The sequence below is a fragment of the Chenopodium album genome, chromosome 2, assembly GCF_948465745.1.
Source record: "Chenopodium album chromosome 2, dcCheAlbu1.1, whole genome shotgun sequence".
NCBI lineage: Eukaryota > Viridiplantae > Streptophyta > Magnoliopsida > Caryophyllales > Amaranthaceae > Chenopodium > Chenopodium album.
The window spans coordinates 73,941,703-73,965,414 of record NC_137835.1 but is presented as its reverse complement, the minus strand read 5'-3'; the positions used below and the strand labels follow the sequence as shown (position 1 = coordinate 73,965,414).

Genomic DNA, 23,712 nt, shown 5'->3' with positions numbered 1-23,712 from the left:
ACCCGGTTCCAGTTTCGGCTCCCAATTTTTAGGAACCTATTGAACAGGTTTCGGTCCCGAATCGTTAAATTTTTACAAAGTACCCTGCTACACTCACCCCTAATAAAGCCGACAGTTTAAAAGTAGTCCCAAAAATTGAAATATAATAAAGGTCCACAAACACAATCAACACTTTCTAATTGTACAAACTACTTAAGTCAAGTCAGTGCCATAAATTTCTGTTAAGCCCATATGGTTGGCTGATATTATTGCCGTTCTTTTCCTCTATCTCCCTCACTTTCTCTCTCTATATATTTTGTGGTAATTTAATTGAGAGAGAAACTTAGAGAGAGATTAACTAACAAAGAAATGCAGACCCATGAAGCAATAATACATGATGATGAGATCCCAGAAATTAAATCAGAGAGAGTTCATCAAAATTATAATAATAATAATAATGGCAAAGAAATCACGGATAATTCTATGGAGCAACATAAAGTCTCTCTTATGAGAACCCTTGTTGATCGTCGAGATCCCTCGGCTAAGGTTAGTATCGAACTTATTTGTGTAACATCTTCGGTAATTTTAAGTGGTCGTATGATTCAAAGCTTAGTCTATCATTATGATCGGAATTATATATTGTCGAGTGTGTTATATTAAGTGATATAGTTTAAGTAGAGGTTCATGATTAATTTATATGCAAAAGGAATAGAAATTATTAACAAAGACAAAAGAGGAATTAATAATGCTCTTGATTGTTCTAGGATAACATTCAAACACCCTATAATTTTGTTCATAACCAGCCACCAAACCCGGAAGAAGACAGCACGTGACTAAATGAATCTGTTAACTTTTTATTCTTTACGTGTTATTTTGAATTGAACCAACTAAACTAATCGACACCGCATTATATTTTTTCTGGGTGCTACCAATGTTTTTAGTTATGATTGCTTATGAGAAATCATCGCGCAAAATTTAGTTTTAATTAGTAAAAATAATTTTAATTTTGTATTTCGTATTAGATAAAGTGAACATGGTTAAGGATAGGCCTCGGCACCAAGGCGGGGCCCATTTTAGGCCATGATCTAGCCTAGTAGTAAATGAGTAAGACAAATGAAAAATTTCAACTACTGAATACTGAAAACAGGTTAAGAATAGTCAAGTAAATTAAACGCATCAAATGAAGTAGAAGCCAAAATAATCTCCAAGATACTACTGTATTAATTAAACATCGCTTAATGATCCTTAAACTTCCAAAACTATCTCAATAATTACCAACATTCTCCGATTTTAAGCTCACCGGAGAAGTTTAGAACCTTGTAATTTGCACAGTAAGTGGTAGACTCGCTCACACGATTGCATTACAACAATGCCTAGTAAAATTGCACTTGTTCGTCAATATACACATAGTTATACAGTCCATAACTTTACAATGTATGCATCAGGAGGCGGATGACTTGATGTTGAGGAGATTCTTAAGAGCCCGCGACCTAGATGTGGAGAAAGCAGCAGGGTTGTTCTTGAGGTATCTCAAATGGAGGAGGACATTTGTACCCAATGGCTTTATCTCAGAGAAGGAGATAGAGTATGATCTTGGCCACAAAAAAATGTTTCTGCAAGGCTTTGATAAGCAAGGCCGCCCAATTAACGTTGTCTTGGGAAGTAAACATTTCCAAAATCCCAAACCAGGAGGTCTTGATGAGTTCAAGCGTATGTTACTTACTCATATTATCTGCGAAAACACAGTTTTTCAATCTTCTGCAATACTATGAAACTTTGGCAAAGTTCTAACCAGCTTGTTCTGGTTTCGTTGGTTTTACAGGATTCTGTGTTTACAGTCTTGACAAGATATGCTCAAGGTTATGCTCTACGCAATCTCATATGACAGTCCTTCATTTTAGTTGTGCAATCAAATGATCTTTACTGCCTGACTAAACTGAAACATTGTATCTGAATACTATACCAGGATACCGCCTGGACAGGAAAAGTATCTGGGTATTGCTGATCTTCGAGGATGGGGATATTCTAACAGTGACGTCCGTGCATACATAGGGGTTCTCACTCTACTGCAGGTATATGCAATTATGCAACTCAGGCATAGGCATACATACTGACAATTTGATCAACATATTCCCTTGTTACTTTCAGACTAAAACAATGTATTGACGCTTCAATGCTTGTGTTTATTGCAGGAATGTTACCCAGAAAGATTAGGGAAGATGTTAATAGTACATGCCCCAAGAATCTTTATGACAGTGTGGAAGATCATCTGCCCTTTCATAGATGAAAAAACCAAGACTAAGGTAATTCAAAAATTGTCTTATAAGTCAGTGTTCTAATGCATAAAAAAAATTCCGAACATAAAGAATAAATTTTGCTATAGAAGTTAAGTAAGAAGTATAGCTCATATGAAATATTCTGTGTTAATTAACATTACCATTTTTGCACTTTGCAGATGGTATTTGTAGAGAATCGGCACCTGAAATCAACCTTGCTTGAACACATTGACGAGAGCCAGCTCCCTGACATATATGGAGGCAAACTACCTCTAGTACCTATTCAAGATGCCTGACAGTAATTAGTATAACAGAGCAAGACACAGAGACAGATGATATTCAGGAAACAAAATTTTCAAAAAATTGAAACGATTGCTGCACCACGGATAGTATCTCTTAACACTCCCACGCCAATATAAGTAGCCGGAAGAATCAATAGTATAAACCTCTGTAGTTCATGTTGAATTATACAATACTAGGGTTTGTGATTGTGTAAGATATCCATCGTACTACTCCATCACTGACTCGTGTAATATTATCACTAGGAAGTGATCATTGTCTATTAGTTTAGATGGCATATTCCATCACTTTGCTGCCAATGTAAGTTTCAGATTACTTGTGCAATTATTCACATTACTTTATTCGTGATCTTGTATATCTTCATTCATTAATTGCCTGAAAAAGAAGTGAACCCAACTACTTGTTCATTCTATTCAAAAGATTGAAAGAGAAGGGATTGGGAGGAAAAGTGAGGGATCCATTTCTGTTATTCTAGTCTCAATTTGGTACTCGGACAGCAAAAAAATGCTAGAGAATAGAGCTGATCATGGACTGAGCCAAGTTTGATAAGCTCTGAGAGTGAGGCCAATTTATATCCACTCGAAATTTAGACACTAGACACGTGTGACGTATTTATGTTTGACACTTCTAGCCGAATATGAATAACATAGACAAAAACAAACTACAGCTCTTACAAGACTGTTAGCAAATTAACTAGGTTGGCATTGGCTTCATTTGGTTTGTTAGTTTATAACGTCATGAAAGAGTCGCATTATTTTTCCAGAGGATCATACAAAATACAAATGAAAGATTTTGGTGTTAATAAAGTGTGGGCAAGACTTGTCATTTGTCCACGCCATACACATGCAGCCAATAAATACAGCTAGTTGGTTGAATATTATAATACCTAAATAAATACAAACAATTAAATATCAACTTTTCTGACGACCCATAAAAAAAAAATAAAAATCAAACACTTTTATATAGCTATTAGCTAACCAAGATCTCAAGTTTCCCATCTCTCTCATCTTCCACAAAACAATCATCTCCACTAAAACCGGGTGGGAAAATGAATTCAAGATATCAAGTAGTTGGTATGACCAATAATAAGACATGAATGATTTTTCAAAACTTCTGTAGTCATAAAGGTTTGTGTATCACTCGAGGTTGTGTGATCAAACCCCACTGGCCCTAGCCATTAATAGACACAAATTAGATCCTACACGAATACACCCCGGTGATTCATTTATCGCACCCTACCAATCAAAAACCATACACAACAACATCAAACACATAAAGTTGGTCATTTATTCTGGGTTAATAATTTTTGGGTCAATAATTTTTGGGTCGGTCATTTCTTTCTGCTGTCATAATATTGTTATCGTTATTGCTATCGTTTAACCATTCCTCCATAATCACTATTCAGCAACTTAGAAACACAAAAGAGAGAGAAAATAGAGAAAGTGAGGATGGCAGAAACAGATCATGCGAGTAATGGAATAGAAAGCAAGGATGACACAGCAGAGCAACATAAGCTCTCCCTGATGAGAGTTTTCGTCGAAAGCCGAGATCCCTCTTCTAAGGTTTTCTACTCTACTTCTTTTCTCAATCTTCCCTTCCCAAACCAGAAAGATGGATTAACTTGTGAACTTTAATAAGCATTTCGTGTAACTGCTCATGCTACTCTAGCTAATTGTCCTCCATAACATGTTGCCTTAAACATAATCTCTGACATAAAAAATTCAGAAGTCTAACTAATTAAACTATTCATCAAAATTTAAGATCACAAAAAAATTAGTATTGTATTCTTGGTGTTGTACTCAAGGGCCGAGATTGAATCTCGTCTATGTCATTTACCATAAGTGACTTCATTTATGTATTCCAAAAACAATAATCTTTGTACAAAACTGAAGGGTTTCTGATGTGCACACCAGGAGGTAGATGACTTGATGTTGAGAAGATTTCTAAGAGCTCGTGATCTAAATGTGGAGAAGGCGGGTGCCATGTTCCTAAAGTATTTGAAATGGAGGAAGACTTTTTTACCAAAAGGTTGTGTCACAAAGGAAGAGATACAGTATGACCTTTCCCATAACAAAATTCATCTAGGAGGTGTAGACAAGAAAGGACGCCCTATTGTGGTTGCGTTTGCAGGTCGGCACTACCAAAATTCCAAATCAGGGGGTCTTGATGAGTTTAAGCGTATGTCTCTTACTATTTAACTATTACTACTTGAGCTGCAACAATCTACAGAAAAGTTAGTTTCTGATCTAAACATTCTTCTCTGGTGGGTTCCTGAACAGGTCTTGTTGTATATACTCTTGACACATTATGCGCAAGGTACCTCTCTCGTTTTCATTCTTGTATACGAATTGAAGTATACAACGCATTTTAGTGAGGTCATCTTCATTAAAATGCTTTCTGTTAATCTCATATGTTTTAGGCCATCCCAAATCCTAGACTACTACAGCAGATTTCGGAGATAATTGTGGTTAAGTGTGTCATTCATTGATGTTTGTAGCCGCGTAGCTAATATATAGGTAACTATAAAACAGGATGCCTGCTGGACAGGAAAAGTTTCTTGCTATAGGTGATCTACAGGGCTGGGGATACTCCAACAGTGACATCCGAGGATATCTTGGGGCGCTCTCTATTTTACAGGTAAATGCAGTTTTAGTTGCATTTAGGCCTATGTTTACAAACACTATGATCATATTCCTAATAAGAGCCCCTTGAGAGAAATCAGAGGGGAAAGATTATAATTCAATGATCATTTGACTCCTAGAATTTGTGGCAATGGCACGTTTGTCACAAACTACTCACAGATGAATAATGACACAAAAAAAAAAAAAAAAAAAAAAAAAAAAAAAAAAAAAAAAGGAACTATATCGCAGAAAGAAAATAATGTGCTATGGGTGTGTTTCAGGATTGCTACCCAGAAAGATTAGGGAAGCTATTCATAGTGCACGCACCAAAAATCTTTATGGCGGTATGGAAGGTTATCTACCCCTTCATCGATGACAACACCAAGACCAAAGTGAGTTCTCGAAAGCACTTTGCCCTCTATATTTATTTATTTTTCTTTCTTTATTTGGGTTTGGGGAAAGGAATGGTTTTAAATCTCATGAACATAAAGGATGAGACCATGAGGGTATGACTTACATATGATTCCATGTGAGAAACAATCACTATTTTTCACACTGTTGCAGATAGAATTTGTGGAGAAAAAACAGATGAAATCGACCATGCTAGAAGACATTGAGGAGAGCCAACTTCCAGACATATATGGAGGCAAACTGCCGATAGTGCCCATTCAAGATGCTTGAAGATACTGTAGCACTGCAAAGCCACAAGGACACCCTTTAGAATCCACTGCTGTCAAAAGAACTCAGTCAGTGTGATTCTACCTTTCTGATCACTCCCGTTGATCATATCTGGAAAAATGTGTATTCATTAGATTCGCAGGCAGAATCCACAATTGTTACGTGTTTAGCTATTGTTAAATTATGAGTAACCAAAGTCTGTATGATGACAAATTATTAATATATACACTATTTGCATGCTATGCTCATGTTATTACCATCACCAGAAAGGAATAAATCTTACTACTTCTAAACAGAGATACCATTCTCCAAATCGCAATGAATTTCATAGTAATAGTAATAGTAATACATGCTCTACAAATTAAATGCTAATCTAAGTTTCAGATAAACTGATATTCAATGAGTTCAAAATTGACACTGTACCAAGTTTATGCTAAATTCCTTGATACAGGAAACCAAACTCTCCCCCCAATTCCTGATATCCCAGCATTGTACATGGCGGGCACATGGACTGTCAAAAGGACACATAGATATGGCTCGCTAACAACCATGACCAAGAAAATCAAAACCAAATAAATCTCCATTCAGAATCCCTACAGTTCATAGTCTGTGGATTAGGTTCAACACCCCAAAGATTTAGGTACCGTCATACCATCCCATGTGATATGCTTTAGCTAAGGTCAATTTGGGATACTCTAAATCCGGAATGATAATTTGAGAATCAAACAGACCAACAAGCATCACATAAGCTATTAAGAAAAAACCAATCACATCATAATAACACTGAATACATAAAGTCACTACCTGAGTGTTATAGGCCTTGAAGCAAGAAACATTCCAAGTATGTTTCAAATTAAAGCTAGTAGAACCAATAAAAAAAAAAAAAAAAAAAAAAAAAAAAAAAAAAAAAAAAATAAAAAATAAAAAATCTGATTATCCTATTTTATTCTGTGAAACACACAGCGAAGCCAAGGTAAAACTGTACTCTACTTAAATAACAAAATTTTCTGTCACAAAGAGAGCTCAGTCAGCTCACAATTATTCCTGCAGAGTAAAGGAATTACAAGTGTTCTAATACACTCCAAGTTAAAGCTTGCTAGGGAATATATGGTTTACCTAGAGCATATACAAGAAATTTAAAGATTAAGCGACAGCATTCAAGCATACTATTACTAGCAGACCATGTTATACCACCATTTCTACCCATGTATGTACTGGCAGGTTAAGCTATGTGCATTTAAACAAATTCTAAATAGCAGAAGTTACCTGGAAATAAAAAAATTAATAAGAAATTAGGTCATTTGTGTTGTGCCTCTAAATTGGTCAGGGAAAAGTTTCTAAATCTGCTATTCCACACCAATTGGAAACAAGACTGCTGTACGAGTCAGCCATGAGTCCATGACCCACCTCGGCACCTCCCTATTCCAAAATAACTCCATTATTCAAGTCCAGCCATAGCATCCAAAGGATGACCCAGCCCAGGGATCCATAAATTCTTAGAACCAGCATAGTTCATCTGCAAGTGCAAGCAGGGTAGAAAATGGAAAGTTGTCAACCCACAATGAAAAAAAAGGAAAGGTCATCCTGGTTTCACAGCTCGATTGAGATTAACACAACATAAACTTATTTGGTAACTACAAAATTACTAGCAGCTCACAGCCTCTTTAAATATGTAACTCGATGCAATGCTCGTAGCTGAAATCTATCCCCTTTCTTTTACATTACTTACAGTAAGACTCACTTAAAAACAAATTCATTAAAATTATAAAACTTGAGCTTTGACCACAAAATCCATCAACCATGACAAACAACTGAGAGAAAAATCCTTCTATACCAACATCTCAGCTGGAAAGTTTTACAAAGTCTATCAGCAGATACCTTAACTCAAAAGCTGCATTGGGCACAATTTTAGGATACAACTGACCCAACTAAGTAAGAAAGTCAGGAACTTGCAGAGGTAGGAACATGCATTTTCTCAGCATCCTTGAGAGCCAAGAAATTGATATGGAACACCAGCAATTAAACCTTTAATAAACCAGCCACATAAGGTGCAACATTGTTGGATTCCTACTCTTTCCATGATCTCTACAGGCTACAGTATAGTAACCCACATGTAGAGACATAGGTCAGTGTTTTAGTTCTATGTTCCATCTATGTATGGAAGGACAGCAAAGTATATCACTATATCATAGAACCAATCGATTTCATTCAACAAAAGCATCAGACACAAGGTAGATAACAATCAATTGACAATGTAGAAGAACACCGTGCACTCAACAAGCTTGTGAGAAAAAAAATATCCAGGTCACATCTTTAGATGACTACAAATCCAAATTGCAATTTAAGGCACCAACCTTGAGGAGGACACTTAGAAGCATGGCAGCAGTAAAAATGTAAGATTGACTAATACAGCACCTGCAGAGCAGAAATTCAAAGTCACCACCTAAAAATGAAAATTTAAAAAGTAGTTCAAGAGAATAAAAAATGACATTATAGATTCATAGGCAGCCGAGCACAGCCACTGACAGAGAAGCTCCTGGAATAAAGTCTAAAATGGATCAACTAACACTCAATCAAACTAAGACAAACTAATTAATTGCGAGAATAAGATTAGTAGCTGACTAGCTGCAGACTTTCCAAATCCAATTCTCCTATACCTTGTACGTGAAAGGCATGTGACTAAAAGTAACATGTACACTTTTTCTGCAATTCTGCATTCTAAAGGCTACACAAGGAACACGACATTATAACCTAGAAAAAAATCTTGATCACATAACAACATACTCCCTAATCGAACTAATAACCAAACATGTTCAGTTCGTTGTGCCAAATCTAAACCCAAACAAGTTCATAGCCATCAAATTTCAAACATGTAGATACATCTTACTAGTTCTTCTAAAGTTCTAATTGTTCGTGAATTTACTTTGTTCTACTATAAGCCACAGATACTATAAAAGACAATGTATGATAATTGACTATAATCACTTACATATTGTTTAAGTGGTTTCCAACAAAGGTAAAAGTTACTTTGGAGTGTATAATTACAACTAATTATCTGGTCCACAGACTAGTGCCTCAGAATATTCAAATTATTGGCACAGCAAACTGACCAAGAAATTTTATTTTTATTTTTTTAAAAAAGGATGGGCAATGTGGAATTACATTACCCAAGTACAGTAGAACCTTGAAAGTTGTAAGAATAACTAAGTTTCATTTATTTCTTCCAATATAACCTTGGAATTATAACTAACTATGTTTCACATGCTTGGACATGCATATTCTTCTTCTAACGTTGACCAACAAAGACTTACAAAGAGGGGTTAATGGAAGAAGAAACAGACAAAAACAGATTCAACATAAGTGGAATACCTTCATTACTTCATATCCAAACTTGAAGCAGAACAACACAAACTAATTGATCAATTTTCTTCTCTCTAGCTTTAGCTGATCTATCAGCTTACCAATCTAATTTTGTCAGCGGTGTATATCCTCACTAGGAAACAGCCTCATGTATGAAGGAAGTTTCATACGTTACTTGTTGAGCACTCACCAGTAGTCCCCACACGAACAAGAACCAGCTTCAAACTTGTGAAATCGGACACGATCCCTGACAATGATCACCCTTGCCAACATCCTTGAAACTATTTTAAACCAAGAATGACAGTCATAGCAAGTTCGTAAGTTCTTTGTAATTCGAATTTCCGTTCTCGGACTAGTTTTAAGTACTCCAAAAGCTAATGCTAATTTCTCACTGTGGAAAATCAAATTCTCCTCCTTTTCCTCCTCTGAAACATCCATCAAAACCAAGTCTGTTGCAGGAACATAACCCCCTAACTTGGCTCTTTTAATCAATTGTTTCATAATCTTGTATATTGCCTCCAATTCAGGGTGTGCCTGATTACCTGCCTTAAAATGGTGTATGATCCCCGCTAATTCAATCCAACTTTTTCCATGATCCTTGTGGATCCCCTCCCTTTTCATCTCCTCTCTCATGTTTGCAGAGCTGCTCCACTTGTTTAAAGAACAATATGTGTTTGACAGCAATACATAATCACCACCATCAAGGGATGATATATTTCTAATGGCAATTTCACCTAGTGGTGCATTTCTGTAAGTTCTACAAGCACTGAGAAGTGCCTTCCATATCACCACATCAGGTTTCATTGACATTGCTCTGATGGTGGCATAAGCTTCATCCAGTTGTCCAGCACGACCTAAAATATCAACCATGGTTCCATAATGCTCAAGTTCTGGCTCTATAGAGTATTTTCTATTCATCATGTCAAAATATTTCTTTCCCGGCTCAACTAAACCACAATGACTACATGCAACTAAAATTCCAAGAAATGTTATACTATCAGGAAAAATATTTTCCTCTTCCATTCGAGAGAATACAGAAATAGCATCAGTGGCAAGACCATGAACAGCCAGGCCAGTAATCATCGAATTCCAAATAGACACACTACTGCTTTTGCAACCATCAAAAATTTCTTTTGCTATTTCTATTTTCCCACATTTTGCATACATATCTATAATTGCCGACAGTAAAATGTCATTCAATGCAATTTCCTTCTCGATCAGGAGATTATGTATCCATAAAGCATGGTCAAGAGCTCCAAGCCGTGCACACCCAGCAATAACAGAAGAAAATGTAAACTCATCAGGCTCAATACCCAATAAGCACATATCCTTAAACATTCTTAATGCCTCCTCTAATCTAGAATTTTTAACACAGCCACCAATCAAGGAATTCCATGAGACAACATCTTTTAAAGGCATGTTAGAAAACACCCTTTTGGCAGCCTCAACATCTCCATTCTTCATAAACCTTGATACCATTATATTCCCGGTAATCAAATCAGCCTTCCAACATGGGGTTTCATCTAGGAGGCGGCGGGCAAAATCAAGCTTCCCACAATCAATATAAGTCAGCAACAAATGAGATACGAGCGAATAGTCCAAGCCAAATCCTAATTTAACAATCTTGACATGGGTTTCAAGTACTGCTTTCGAATCCAAGGAGGTTTTACAGTCATCAAGAACACATTTAAGCATTTGAAAATCTGGGAAAAAAATGAATAACCAAAGTCAACTTGCCATGAATATACTTACTTTAGAAATATTAGGACACTATTTACACACTCTAATTGAACTATGTTAGATGATTTATACTTAAAAAAATAACATAATCATGCATGATTTTGTAAGATGTGTCTCAACATATACTTACAAAACATCAACATATACTTAAAATTTGATTATTGCAACTAATTGGTAAGCTTTAAACGATGAAACAATGCATTTCCAACAATACCCAATTAAATTAAAATATACTATAAAGTGTTGATATTCAGTTGTAATCAGAATTTGTTTGTAGAAGGCAGTAAACAAACAAGAAGTGACCATTTTTTGCATTTTTTTGTCTATATCAATTCAGCAATTAAAAATCATCAATTTCCCATTAATTATAATAAAAAGAAAAAAAAAAGATTGATTGATGAAGAAAATAGACCTGTTGCAGTGGCAGCGGCAGGAAGGGGCGAAGAAAAGCGACGAGAAAAGAGGAGAGCGAGGCACATCCTAGTGTTCCGGTGAAGCGTCGGCATTATAACATTTCCTCCAGTTTTAGTTCTGAGTAGTTTTTAAATTCAAACGATACAAAGGTTATTTTGTAATTAATAGGTCTCGTATGGATCCGGTGTACAATAAATTATTGTAGACCTAAAATTTGACACTTTCAAATAATATAATCACATTCTGGATGATATAATCACCCTTGTAGATGATATAATTATCTTTTTGTGAGTCATATTTTGAATTATATATTCTCATATTAAACCATTTAATGAGATTATATAATTATCTTTAGGATGATAAAATTTAAAAATCATGGTTTGAATAATGTGAGTTACTATTTGATACTTTTTATAATGATAAATTCACTTTTTGAGTTATACATTTACATAACAGTTTTAAAATGATATAATCACTTTTGTAGTAATATAATCACATCTCGTATGATATAATCACATTCGTATAGTATACAAGAAGGTTGGGTCTACAATAAGTTATTGTAGACCGGGTCTATTCTAGTCTTTGTATTTTGTAATTTGCAAGGAACACTCCGGAAGTGAAATTACTAGTAAGTGCTCGTGCTAATGCACGGGTTAGAGCACTCACACTAGTGAGCTGAACAAAAAAAAAATTTGTTCGCTCTCTCTCTAGCCACTTTCTCTCTCTTGCTAACCATGAGCATTTTTTTGAGCAAATTTTATCCCACTAGTGAGCAAAAAAAAAATTGCTCATTAATCTCTCTCCTACTTTTTCACATACCCCACCAACATTTCTCTATCTTACACATCACCATATTATTACGGAGTATTAATTATGTTTTGGTTAAATGAAATTTTAGTGCTACTAATTACAATTATACTATTATTTAACTTAATAATACAGTTATTAAATATTAATTAATAATATTGAAATTTTTAATCGCTAAAAAATTATAAATCTCACTAGAAATGAGAGTAAGAATAATATAGAGTGTTTTGTGATTTTTGAAAGTATACCAAAATATGTCAAAATGGATCTCTGTTTGTAGAGAAAAAAAAATTATAACATATATAATACCATTATGTGCATGTACAGTATCACTGTATATTCAGTGGTACCATTTGATCATCCAATGATACGTATATACATGAATTCCCCTTGTTATGCATTTGTAGATGTCTAACTTTCCTTCATTTAATTTCTAGTTCCTAAGAGAATTGGAGGAGAGAATATGAAAATAATAAAATATAATCATGGAGGGTCCACTAAGTGAGAGAAATTAATTTGATATTGTAAAAGTTTTCCAAATAAAAAAATGGGGCAAATATTTAAAAACGAAGAGAGTATTATTAAAGCAAAAATCACTATCAATTTTCTCCCTTTTAAAAAATTTAAATCCCTTCAAAATTCTCAATTCCCCCTTTATTTCACGGATTACTCCCTAGATTTTAAAGAAAGTTTTTACTTGGTTCTCCTTAATTATTTTATGTATTATTTTTGGCAATAATCATCAAATTTTGATCTCATTTTAGTATTAAGGGTTTTTTACCATTAACTCTTACAAGTTTTATTTTATTGATTTCGTTTTATTTTTTACCATTTACTGAAATGAGTTGAACTGATTGGAGTTGAAGTGAACTGAATTGAATTAATTGGAGCTGAACTGAGCTGAAATTAATATTTTATGAGAGGGGGGAATTAGGAGTTGAACTGAACTGAACTAAACTGATTAGAGTTGAACTGAACTGAATTGAACTGAAATTAAGTAAATGTAATCAGGCCTTAAGGTTTGGAGAACTGTCTCAACTCTCTCGAACTCAGCGTAAATAATCGAACAAAATTTAAGGTGAAATAGGTAATTTATTGACAGTGGTAAACCTTAGAAATAGAAACCATGCAAATCTTGCACCCAAAATCTTGGTACATGCTTTGTAAAACACCAAAAAAAAAAATGCAACCATAATTAAGTTCTAAATAATAACCTCCGAATTGATTATAAAATCCACAAAATAAATATACGAAATATCAAATTATTTTGACCAAGACGCTAACCATAATCAAACCCCCAAATTAATTACAAAATCCTAATTACATTTCAAAATCCCAAATTAAGTTGCCAAAAATAGTAAATAAGTAAACATACCTTTATTTGTGGTTGTATTGAAATGTCAAAGCAAGAACAATTAATTTTGAAGCTAACCCTAAATTTTGTTCCAGGAAATCATTTTAGTTTTTGCCCAAAATTACAGAGGAACTAAAAAAGACAAAAATGAAAATCGAGAAAAAAAGGAACAAAAGGAGCAATTGTAAGGGAGGGGTTGTTAATGGGACTACGTAACACTTAATGGGTTAGTCAATCTGGTGGGAGCTTTAGCGTTTAATTTAAAAATGTTGGTGTACTTATTACTAAGGGCTTGTTCTCATTGACTGAACTCAGCTGAACGGAACTGAACTGAATATTTTATAAGAGAACGAAATTAGGAGTTGAACTGAACAGAATTTCAACGTATGAGAACGGGCCCTAAAACCAAAAGAATAGTTGGTGGTTATTTGTTTGTGTTATCACCTCATTATATTTTTTTTTTTTTTTTAAAAACGTTTATTTCATTTGTTGTACACTAAAAAAAAAAAAAAAAAACTAGTTTCTGTGCCCGTGTAATGCCTCAGATTAAATTTGGGACTAATCATTAATATACATTGTAATTTATGATTCAATTTTCTTGTAATTAAATTTGTTATTCGTATTGTCATTTGCTACAAATTAACATTTTGTATTCAAAAAATTGTATAAAAAAATCACATAGTTTGGTGGTAATAAGACACTTATTCATATTATCAAACACATGTATACTAATTTATCATATTCAACTATCATGACTGAACTTAAATTCAATATAGCTAGGAATGGCAACGGATCGGATTCGGGTCGGATGTGGCTAAATCCGAATCCGATCCGTTTAGTAAACGGACCCTGGACTTGGATCCGAATCCGAGTCCGAATCCGAAAAATCCGAGTTCGAATCCGATCCGACTCGTAATTTTCGGATCCGAATCCGGTCCGTTTATTCGGACCTCCGAAATGGTCCGAATATTTTTATTTTATTTTTATTTTTTGTAATGTCATATACCTATAATTGCTTGTATTGTCATACCAATTAAAGTATAAACATAACATATTTAAATTATAAACTAAGTTACATAACAAAATTTTGCTACAAAACAAGCAAATAATTGTCCCAAGTTATAGAGCATATGCTTATACTCTCGGATTCGGACTCGGATTGGACTCCGTCGGACTTTGCGTAGGGTCCAAGTCCGATCCACCTCCTATTCGGATTCGGATCTATTTTATCGGATTCGGATTCGGACTAATTTTAAACAGATTCGAATCGGATTTTTTCCTTCGGATCGGATCGGATTCGAATCGAACTCGGATTAAATTGCCATCCCTAAATATAGCACAACCCTTTTTTAGACTTAAATCTTGGAATTTACTTCCTCTAAAAGAATTCACGTACAAGTCTTATTAGTGGATTTATCGATAAATCTAATAAATTCTCACATGAACGTATATACTACCAAACTATCAATAAGACAATATTTTACGAATTATAACATTAGAATGTAACTTAGGTTGCACAAGTCCTAGTAGCATCCAAAACTTCACATTCAACACCTTTATAATTAGCTTTGGAAAAGAGGAAATAGATTGTGCATTGCATTGGCTTGTCACGTAAAATTGATAGCCCTTTAAATTACATGCACCATAAAATTAACTCGTGGTTATAAAGGCGGTAACTAGAGCAACATTTCAAGTAATTGATGAACTAAAGCAACAACCAATGAAACAACTCTAAGTTATGACATCGATAACCAGAAGAGGAAACAAAACCACAACGGATATTACAACTAACTATCACCTTTTCTCTTTCTCTCACTCAATCTATTCTAGTGGCAACTCCCCAAAACCAATACATGTATTACACCTCTTTTGTTGGAATAATAATGACAGTTCTAGACTTGTTACTTTACATATTACCAAAATTTGATGGACAAAATATAGTCCATTCAAATTGTAACATTTGATTTTTGAATTAGAAAACTTAAATTAAGAGTAGAATAAACTAAACTAGAAATATTCCACCATATGAACACTACAAGTCTACAACAAGTGAATTTAATTGATACTAATGATATGATAAAAACATGAAAATATATATTTAAAAATAAAATAATAAAAATATAATAATAATAATAATAATAATAATAATAATAATAATAATAATAATAATAATAATAATAATAATAATAATAATAATAATAATAAAAGGGTTGAAATTGATAAATTTCAAAGAAATTTGATTATTTCCAACCGAAGAATCATTGCGTTTGAGAACCCTAAAAAAGGAGTTGATTAGTTTTTTTTTTCTTTTTTTTTTTTCAATGTGTTACGAGTACTAATTAGGCTAAAGACTTGTTCTCATTGACTGAAATGAGCTGAACTGAACTTATTAGAGCTGAACTGAACTGAAATGAATATTATATAAAAGAAGGAAATTAGGATCTGAGCTGAACTGAACTGAAATGAAATGAATATTATATAAGAGAAGGAAATTAGGAGCTGAGCTGAACTGAACTGAAATGAATATTATATAAGAGAAGGAAATTAGGAGTTGAGCTGAACTGAACTAAAATGAATATTATATAAGAGAAGAAAATTAGGAGCTGAGCTGAACTAAAAAGAACTGAACTGAACTTATTAGAGCTGAACTGAACCGAACTGAAATGAATATTATATAAGAGAAGGAAATTAGGACTGAGCTGAACTGAACTGAACAGAACTGAACTTATTAGAGCTGAACTGAACTTATTATAGCTGAACTGAACTAAACTGAACTGAAAATAATCGTATGAGTAGAACAGGTCCTAAGATTATATACTAAAGTTCGATCTAGCATGCATTTAAGGGACTAACTAGTTACACAAATGGCTTAATTAGCCTCCTATATGCTCATTGCTCATATTCCGAAAATATTTTCTTATGTTTGTATTCACGGCAACAAAATAATTGCAAACTACAAGTAATTTTTTTCATTGTATTATATAATGTTGACTTAAAAATTGACATTATTCACATAAGTATTCTAATTAGATCATCCTTTATTATTAATTTTTATTACTCAGTAAAATGAAAAAACATAATCATGTTGGATTGTTATAGTTAACTCAAAGTACAATTGTTTTAATTGTGCATTGATGAATAGAGTAGTACCAATATGGTCTATATGGATGATGTTGTGGCGGGACCAATAAAAATATAATTGCAAAATATAGGCTTTGTTTGGGAAGTATAATAAAGCCAAAACCTACACTTTTTTTTTTTTTTTATTTATTTCCAACAAGAAATCTTTTCAATGTAGCAAAAGCAAAACCCTCCCCAAATTAGTATTTATAAATACATAAGCAAATTCATCCAAGTACTCAAAACTTTCTCACAGTTACCCCAACTAGACCAAACACAAACACAAAATCTCACCTTATCATTCCTTCTCATACCCTCCTTTTTTTAGTCCTAAAAAACACTTCATTTATTTCCCCACCAAAAAATATTAATAATGGATCAAGACCCATTCACAGCAAGCCTATTCAAGTGGGATTACCCAAGGAGCACCCTTGCGGCCGCATCGGCCGCAGGTGCTCCTCAGCAAAGCACGGCACAAGTGGCAACCTCGACGCTTCCGCCGTACTTTGCTCGAGGGCTGATAGGGATGAGGGAGCCCCCTGTAGGGATCCCGGGGGTCGGAATGGGGATGGGAATGGGAATGGGAGTCGGAGTGGGAATGAGTATGCAGGGTTTTGCGATGGGAATTCCAGGAAGTGCTGCTGCTGCTGCTAATGCAGGAACAGGAGCAAGTTCAGGTTCTGGTGGATTGGAAGAGTTATTCCAAGCGTACGGTATAAGGTAGACACAAACATCAAGTACTTGTACTAAATTTTTTTTTTCAAGTTTCAACCCCCTCCACAAATTAATATGCAAACAGTATACTAGTATATATTTTTAAAATAAAAATGAAATGAATAGGTTTTTAATTATTAAGCTGTATTTGTATTAATTTATGATAAATTCATTACTAAATTATATGAATTTTTTTTTTTTTTTTAGAAAGATGAATATCTATTTTTTAATGATGCATAATCTCCATATCGAAAACTCTCAAAAATAAATCCAAATTTTGATAAATAAATAAATAAAGAAGAATTATATGAAAAATGTTCATATATGTAATTATGTATATGCATTCCTGAAAAAATAAAAAAATATATCTACATACATATTTGTTTGTAGTAATTTTTAGGAAATAGTTGTATTTTTAATACAACAGTTCTTTTTTCCTAAAAAAATGTCACAAATCAAAATTTTGTAGAATGATTTTGAATAGTCAAAATTATTTGGAGTTTGGAATCATATCAAGTATTGACAATGATACTGAGTAGTTTATATAGACGAGATTTGATCCTAATTATTACATACCACCTCAAGACTATACTAGCTAAGTTAGCCAAAAACAACCACTCCTTAATAAATAAAAGTAACCTTGTGCTATGAAAGTAACTTATTACCATCTTTATTTTCACATACTTCCCTAAAATGTTCATTTTTTTTTTTATTTTTGGGTCCTAATGTTGGGGTGTTGGATTGATTATTAAGGTACTACACCGCGGCGAAAATAGCCGAGATGGGGTTCACGGTGAACACACTAGTAGACATGAAGGAAGAAGAGGTGGATGAGATGATGAACAGCCTTTCTCATCTCTTCCGTTGGGACCTTCTTGTTGGGGAGCGTTACGGTATTAAAGCCGCTATCCGTGCTGAGAGACGCCGTACTGAGGACCTTGAGGAGTCTCGCCGCCATCGTCACAACCACATGAGCCTCTCCAACACACCACCACCCGACTCGTCCCACCACCCTCTTGATACCCTCTCCCAAGAAGGTAATGAAATCTTAATGAAGCTTAAAAGCTAAGTATTCCTACAAAATTAGAAAGCCCTTAATTACCTCTTAATTTAGTTCAATAGTTAATAATTAGATAAATGTATGTATATGGTACTTTATGTATTTATTCATATTGAATATTATGGAATCATTTTGTTGTTAAATTGTACCTCAAACAAAAATATATCACATAATAATAGTCCCTAGATTCATGATTATATAAAAGTCCTTTTAAATTTTTACTTTTTCTAGCTTTATTAAGTTGATCATTATTCAATACCATATATAAATGCAACATTGCATGTTATGTTAGTATTTATATCATCAAAACATTGTAGTTTATTGAATTCAATATCTTGTTATTAGTTTATTACACCAATACATCTACTAGTACAGTAGTACTCATAAAATTCACCAATTCTTCATATATGTGCAATGAAGTATCTTAATTAACCCGTAGAAGGGTATATATATTACTCAGTTAAACTCGTATTCTGTTGTATATATTACAGAGTATTTTATCAATGAAATTTCATGTTTTCTAAAAAATAAAATAAATAAAGAGTATCATACACTTACCACAAGCTAATGTTAATACTAGTATATATCTTTGGAAAATAAAAGTGATCAAAATTTAGAATCTTTAGAGCACAAAAACTTGACACTTTCATTGTATTGACTACAGGACTATCAGAGGAAGGAGTACACGAGAAAGAGGTAGTCGGAAGTGGCGGCGGAAACTGGGAAATGGTGGGAGCACCACCTACACACACAGATCATCAGGATCATCAACAAAGAAAGAAGCACAGGAAACAACAACATCTTCAAGCAAGAAACACGGTCCATAACATGATGACCTTAACAACTACTAATAGGAAATTAATAGGGCAAGAGCCTAGTAGGATGATTGGGAACCATCATAACAACAATAGTAATATAGATGACGACTTGGACGAGGAGGAGGTGGACGATGATGAGGATGGTGGCGGAGGTGGTGGCATTGGCGGTGTTACTGAAAGGCAAAGGGAGCACCCTTTCATTGTAACTGAGCCGGGAGAAGTAGCGCGAGGGAAGAAGAATGGATTGGATTATTTGTTCCATTTGTATGAGCAATGCCGTGATTTTTTGCATCAAGTTCAAAACATTGCTAAGGAACGTGGTGAAAAATGCCCTACTAAGGTACATTATCTATAATCTCTAATCAATCATCTTTTATGTTAATTAAGAGGTTATTATTTTGCTAATTGTTGGTTACATTTGATTCTTTATTTGTCACTTTAAAGCTTAAACAACATGGTATATATTAATAATCAAATTACATTGCATGTTTTTTTCTAATATTTTTACATAAATTTTTATTTTAGCTAGCTTTAATTTTTATTGGAATTTGCATGGTACTTGATGTTAAAATCGGTGAAATTCTTAACAAGTGTGGAGTATAATTCTTTCTATCTATGGAAGCAACAAATTTTATTGATATGGATTTGAAAGTGAGAGAGTATTCCATTAAAAAAAAAAGCTAGATTATCAACATAAAGTTGTTTGCCAAACTAGGTGTTTTACCCGGCTTTCCCAAAAAATAAACAAATTGAAGTACTTTCAATATGTACCTACATTATTGGGTTGCATTGTCTTATCATATTATCCTTTTCTATCATCTTATTCCAAAAGTGTATGACCAAATAAATAAATTCTCTTTAGAATTTAAGTACAAATTAAAACCTCCTTTTTAAGTAATTATTCTGTGACGCAATTAGGTTTTTTTTTTTTTTTAATCGTATAAGGTGCAAATAGTGGTAGAAATGCTACTAGGGCTACTTGTTACTCCGTATTTAGGGTTATAGAGTAATGAATAATATGTACTCCCCTAAAAGACATTTGCAAGGTTACTATAAAGTCCGACAATAATACATCAATGCACTAAATTTTCCTTCATAAACATTTTCATTTCCATAATAGAACAAACTATAAATACCTAGTAGGTTTATAATAACACAAAACCTACCCATTTATTATAAAGAACCTACCCAAATATTTTTTTTTTTAATAAAAAATTATCCATAATTCCGTATTGTACTATTGTCTAGAGTACAAATAATAAGATTGGGGTAGAAAGGGAAATTTCAATGTTTGTTTTGTTTGAAGCAATGGCAACAAAGATGTACTAGTAGTCCAAAAGGGGAGTGAGAAATTATATGAATGGTATTCAAAGAGAGGATATTATTAAAAATATATATATAATAATAATCCAGTATTAGGTCGACAGGTGTCCAGTGAGAAGTACGAAAATTAATTTGTTAAAAAGACTTTTTAAGATTGAGTCAATTGTGGGGAACCAAGGAGAGGATGAAATTAATCAGAAGAGGTGTCAATGTATGCCTTTGACAACTCATTGTCATTGTTTCTCTGTTCACAGTACATCGTCCTTCCTCAAATTATTAAAATAAATAAATTAAGGTTTTTGGATTTTTTTCACACATAAAAATAAGCTAAATTACCAACATGTTTATAATTTGACTTACCCTAAATTTTATTTTTGTTGGACTCAACCTAATTCTCTAAGCCTTTTGCAAATGAAAATGAGCCTTAATTTGATATTAACACCTTAGAGAAAATATTAAATCATTAAACAAACTACCTAGCAATAAATCATCTGAATAAACCTCATTTTGTTAAGTAAGATATGTTAATTCCTAAATTAAAAAAAATAATAAAAAAAAAGTAAGATATGTTAAGAGTTTGACTCTATTGGCATACCTTAATAGAGTAACAAATCACCAAAAATATCATAATTTTGATTAATTCTAATTTTAATACTTTGTAAATAAACTATTAGGTATTTAGGGATATATCGATATATACAGAGCATAGTAAAGGTGCTACTCCCTCTATCCAATAATAATACGCTGTACTCAGTAACTTGTTTATGAGAAAAAAGGGATGAAAGCATAACCAATCAACAAAAAAAAAAAAAAAAAAAACACTATCAAGCTAAGCTTGGTCTAGTGGTAAGAATTGTACCTTCTAATTTTAAGGTTGGGAGTTCAATCCCCATTAGAGGCACTTTGAGGATGGGGATCCCTTACCCTTCTCCATCGCTCTTAAAGTGTTTAACCTGCACCAATAAAACCGTGAGGGTTGAGGTTCGATCAGATTCCTTCTCCTTACCGTTAAAAAATAAACACGAAGAGAGTAAGTTGAATGTAAAGAAGAGGAGAAAAAGGGAAAAGGTATGTCTCGAAAATAGCAACAGAAGGGAAAGCACTCAAGCAGGGGATAGATGGATGAGTGAGGGCTACACAGGCTACAGTGCTAACATCATTTCGTCGCTCTCTCCGTGTATCCTTCCAAAAAAACTGGCTACTGTTTTATTCATCTTCTTTAATTACTTGAGTTGTACTACTACTTCCTCTTATCATTTTTCTTTGTCTTTTACCTACTGACTACTCTGATCTTGATCAATTTATCATTGCTGCCTTGAATTTTTACCTTAAAAGCACTGTGCTTTCCCTGTTTATCTCTTACATCATTTTCAATAACAATCATAATATTAATTATACTACTTGAGTATAGAGGTTTAAATTATTTGAAACAGTTTCACACAAAATATGAAAACAAAATATTTAATCATGGCAAATTATATAAAACAGGGTAGTAATAACAATACTTGGATAACATATGTTTTGTTATTTTTAATTCTATAAAACGTTATATTACATGTTTTGCTATCGCGAGCAAATTAACAATCCTAAAGATAAAACACAAATAAAATAAAATTTCAGTATTTAGGGTTAACCTACTCTAATACCATGTCAAGAATGTGAATTCTTGGTTTGTATTTCTCTGTAAAAGTATATATACAACCTATAAAAGGCCGAAGCATAGCCCATTAAGAAACTAAATACATTATATATATGTGGCTTAACAATCTTTTTTATGTTTTGGGTTCTTTACCCACGTTTGTATAAAATAAAAATATTGGTCTTTATTTATTGTACGTAGTATTTTTTTTTTTTTAAATATCTAACAAATGAAAATTGTTTCACAAATATGAGTCCATACCAAATTATTATTATTATTATTATTATTAAAACTCAATGGGAATACATGCGTCCGCCACGTGTCATCATGACTAGGCAAATGATGTGGCATCATGTCGTCGATTATTGTAATTCATTAAATTAAAATAATAAATTGTTAGTATTAATGTTCGAACCTATGACCTTATATACTTTAAGGTCAACCACTAATCCAATGACACATTTCATGTCTATAATGTTTTGTTAAAAAGAGGTAATCATACTTATGAACCTGAAGTCAAACGAAGCAAATTAATGATCTTAGTTACTAGATATTGGATAATATATTTTGATGTTCAATAAAGATTAGAAAAATAAACTTAAATAGTGCGAGTACTAAAGTTAATGCTATTAAAAAAAAATAATAATAATGTAACTAATTTAATCTATATTTATAGTTATCACATAATTTTTATTATAAAAGCTCATTTATAATAAACATATTATGACTGCCCGGACCAGAAATTAGTTATTAGATATATATAAAAAAAAAGGCTACAAATCCTGAAATGTTGATAGTACACTTTCGAAATCCCTTTAGTTCCCTACGAAATAGAGGTAAAAATTGCCTATTCTTTAAACCCTATACATAATGAGTGTTCTTAGTTTGAAAAGGGATTGAAGTTTCTGATGTATCCAATTTAACAATTGCATTACTGCATAGTTCTGTTCTGAGTACTGACCAAGGATAACTAACTCAAAAAGAAAATTATAAAAACACAGGTAACCAACCAGGTATTCAGATTTGCGAAGAAAGCAGGAGCAACGTACATCAACAAACCCAAAATGAGGCACTATGTGCATTGCTACGCTCTCCACTGCCTAGATGAGGAGACATCCAACGCCCTGAGACGAGCTTTCAAGGAGAGAGGAGAAAACGTAGGTGCCTGGAGGCAGGCCTGTTACAAGCCCCTTGTTGCAATCGCTGCACGCCAAGGATGGGATATTGATGCCATCTTCAACTCTCACCCACGCCTCTCCATTTGGTATGTCCCTACCAAGCTCCGCCAGCTTTGCCACGCTGAGCGCAGCTCTAGTAACACAAGCAACTCCATCTCTGCTGGTGCTGGGCCACACCATCTTCCTTTCTAGGTAGTCTTTTGTAGTTGTGCTATTTCTTGTAATTTTTGTGGAATCGGATCATGTATGGTTCAGAACTTGAAAATCCTTCTCACTCATTCTGCTGATTACTAGGGCTTATCGATTTATCTCCCTGAAATTTGCTGAATCC

The 23,712-nt window shown here is 33.5% G+C and overlaps 4 protein-coding genes across 4 annotated transcripts; 3 read left to right on the top strand and 1 right to left on the bottom strand.

Moving 5' to 3' along the window:
• Positions 1-218: 218 nt before the first annotated feature.
• Positions 219-2,902, top strand: LOC145587442 (uncharacterized). Its single transcript, XM_081644178.1, has 6 exons — positions 219-525; positions 1,425-1,689; positions 1,802-1,838; positions 1,946-2,051; positions 2,172-2,282; positions 2,435-2,902. Exons 1-6 carry the CDS (start codon positions 349-351, stop codon positions 2,549-2,551), a joined length of 813 nt encoding a protein of 270 aa, XP_081500304.1. The 5' UTR covers positions 219-348; the 3' UTR covers positions 2,552-2,902.
• A 666-nt stretch (positions 2,903-3,568) lies between these two features.
• LOC145600610 (uncharacterized) lies at positions 3,569-6,096 on the top strand. Its single transcript, XM_081656499.1, has 6 exons — positions 3,569-4,117; positions 4,469-4,733; positions 4,835-4,871; positions 5,087-5,192; positions 5,458-5,568; positions 5,741-6,096. Exons 1-6 carry the CDS (start codon positions 4,004-4,006, stop codon positions 5,855-5,857), a joined length of 750 nt encoding a protein of 249 aa, XP_081512625.1. The 5' UTR covers positions 3,569-4,003; the 3' UTR covers positions 5,858-6,096.
• Positions 6,097-7,061: 965 nt separating this feature from the next.
• On the bottom strand, positions 7,062-11,460 carry LOC145587431 (pentatricopeptide repeat-containing protein At5g50990-like). Its single transcript, XM_081644170.1, has 4 exons — positions 11,367-11,460; positions 9,224-10,917; positions 8,209-8,269; positions 7,062-7,370 (listed from the first exon to the last, which is right to left on the bottom strand). The coding sequence occupies exons 1-2, from the start codon at positions 11,458-11,460 to the stop codon at positions 9,401-9,403; spliced, it is 1,611 nt and encodes a 536-aa protein (XP_081500296.1). The 3' UTR covers positions 7,062-7,370; positions 8,209-8,269; positions 9,224-9,400.
• A 5,470-nt stretch (positions 11,461-16,930) lies between these two features.
• On the top strand, positions 16,931-23,650 carry LOC145600602 (floricaula/leafy homolog). The gene is made up of 4 exons (XM_081656492.1): positions 16,931-17,369; positions 18,117-18,400; positions 19,088-19,581; positions 23,205-23,650. Exons 1-4 carry the CDS (start codon positions 17,023-17,025, stop codon positions 23,571-23,573), a joined length of 1,494 nt encoding a protein of 497 aa, XP_081512618.1. The 5' UTR covers positions 16,931-17,022; the 3' UTR covers positions 23,574-23,650.
• Positions 23,651-23,712: the final 62 nt, after the last annotated feature.

Coding starts and splice junctions, on each gene's coding strand:
- LOC145587442 (XM_081644178.1), top strand. CDS start 349: ATGCAGACCCATGAAGCAATAATACATGATGATGAGATCCCAGAAATT. Junction 526..1,424: donor GTCGAGATCCCTCGGCTAAG/GTTAGTATCGAA, acceptor TGTATGCATCAG/GAGGCGGATGACTTGATGTT. Junction 1,839..1,945: donor CTTGACAAGATATGCTCAAG/GTTATGCTCTAC, acceptor ATACTATACCAG/GATACCGCCTGGACAGGAAA.
- LOC145600610 (XM_081656499.1), top strand. CDS start 4,004: ATGGCAGAAACAGATCATGCGAGTAATGGAATAGAAAGCAAGGATGAC. Junction 4,118..4,468: donor GCCGAGATCCCTCTTCTAAG/GTTTTCTACTCT, acceptor TGTGCACACCAG/GAGGTAGATGACTTGATGTT. Junction 5,569..5,740: donor ATGACAACACCAAGACCAAA/GTGAGTTCTCGA, acceptor ACACTGTTGCAG/ATAGAATTTGTGGAGAAAAA.
- LOC145587431 (XM_081644170.1), bottom strand. CDS start 11,460: ATGCCGACGCTTCACCGGAACACTAGGATGTGCCTCGCTCTCCTCTTT. Junction 10,918..11,366: donor TGCCGCTGCCACTGCAACAG/GTCTATTTTCTT, acceptor TTTTTTTCCCAG/ATTTTCAAATGCTTAAATGT.
- LOC145600602 (XM_081656492.1), top strand. CDS start 17,023: ATGGATCAAGACCCATTCACAGCAAGCCTATTCAAGTGGGATTACCCA. Junction 17,370..18,116: donor TTCCAAGCGTACGGTATAAG/GTAGACACAAAC, acceptor TTGATTATTAAG/GTACTACACCGCGGCGAAAA. Junction 18,401..19,087: donor TGATACCCTCTCCCAAGAAG/GTAATGAAATCT, acceptor TATTGACTACAG/GACTATCAGAGGAAGGAGTA.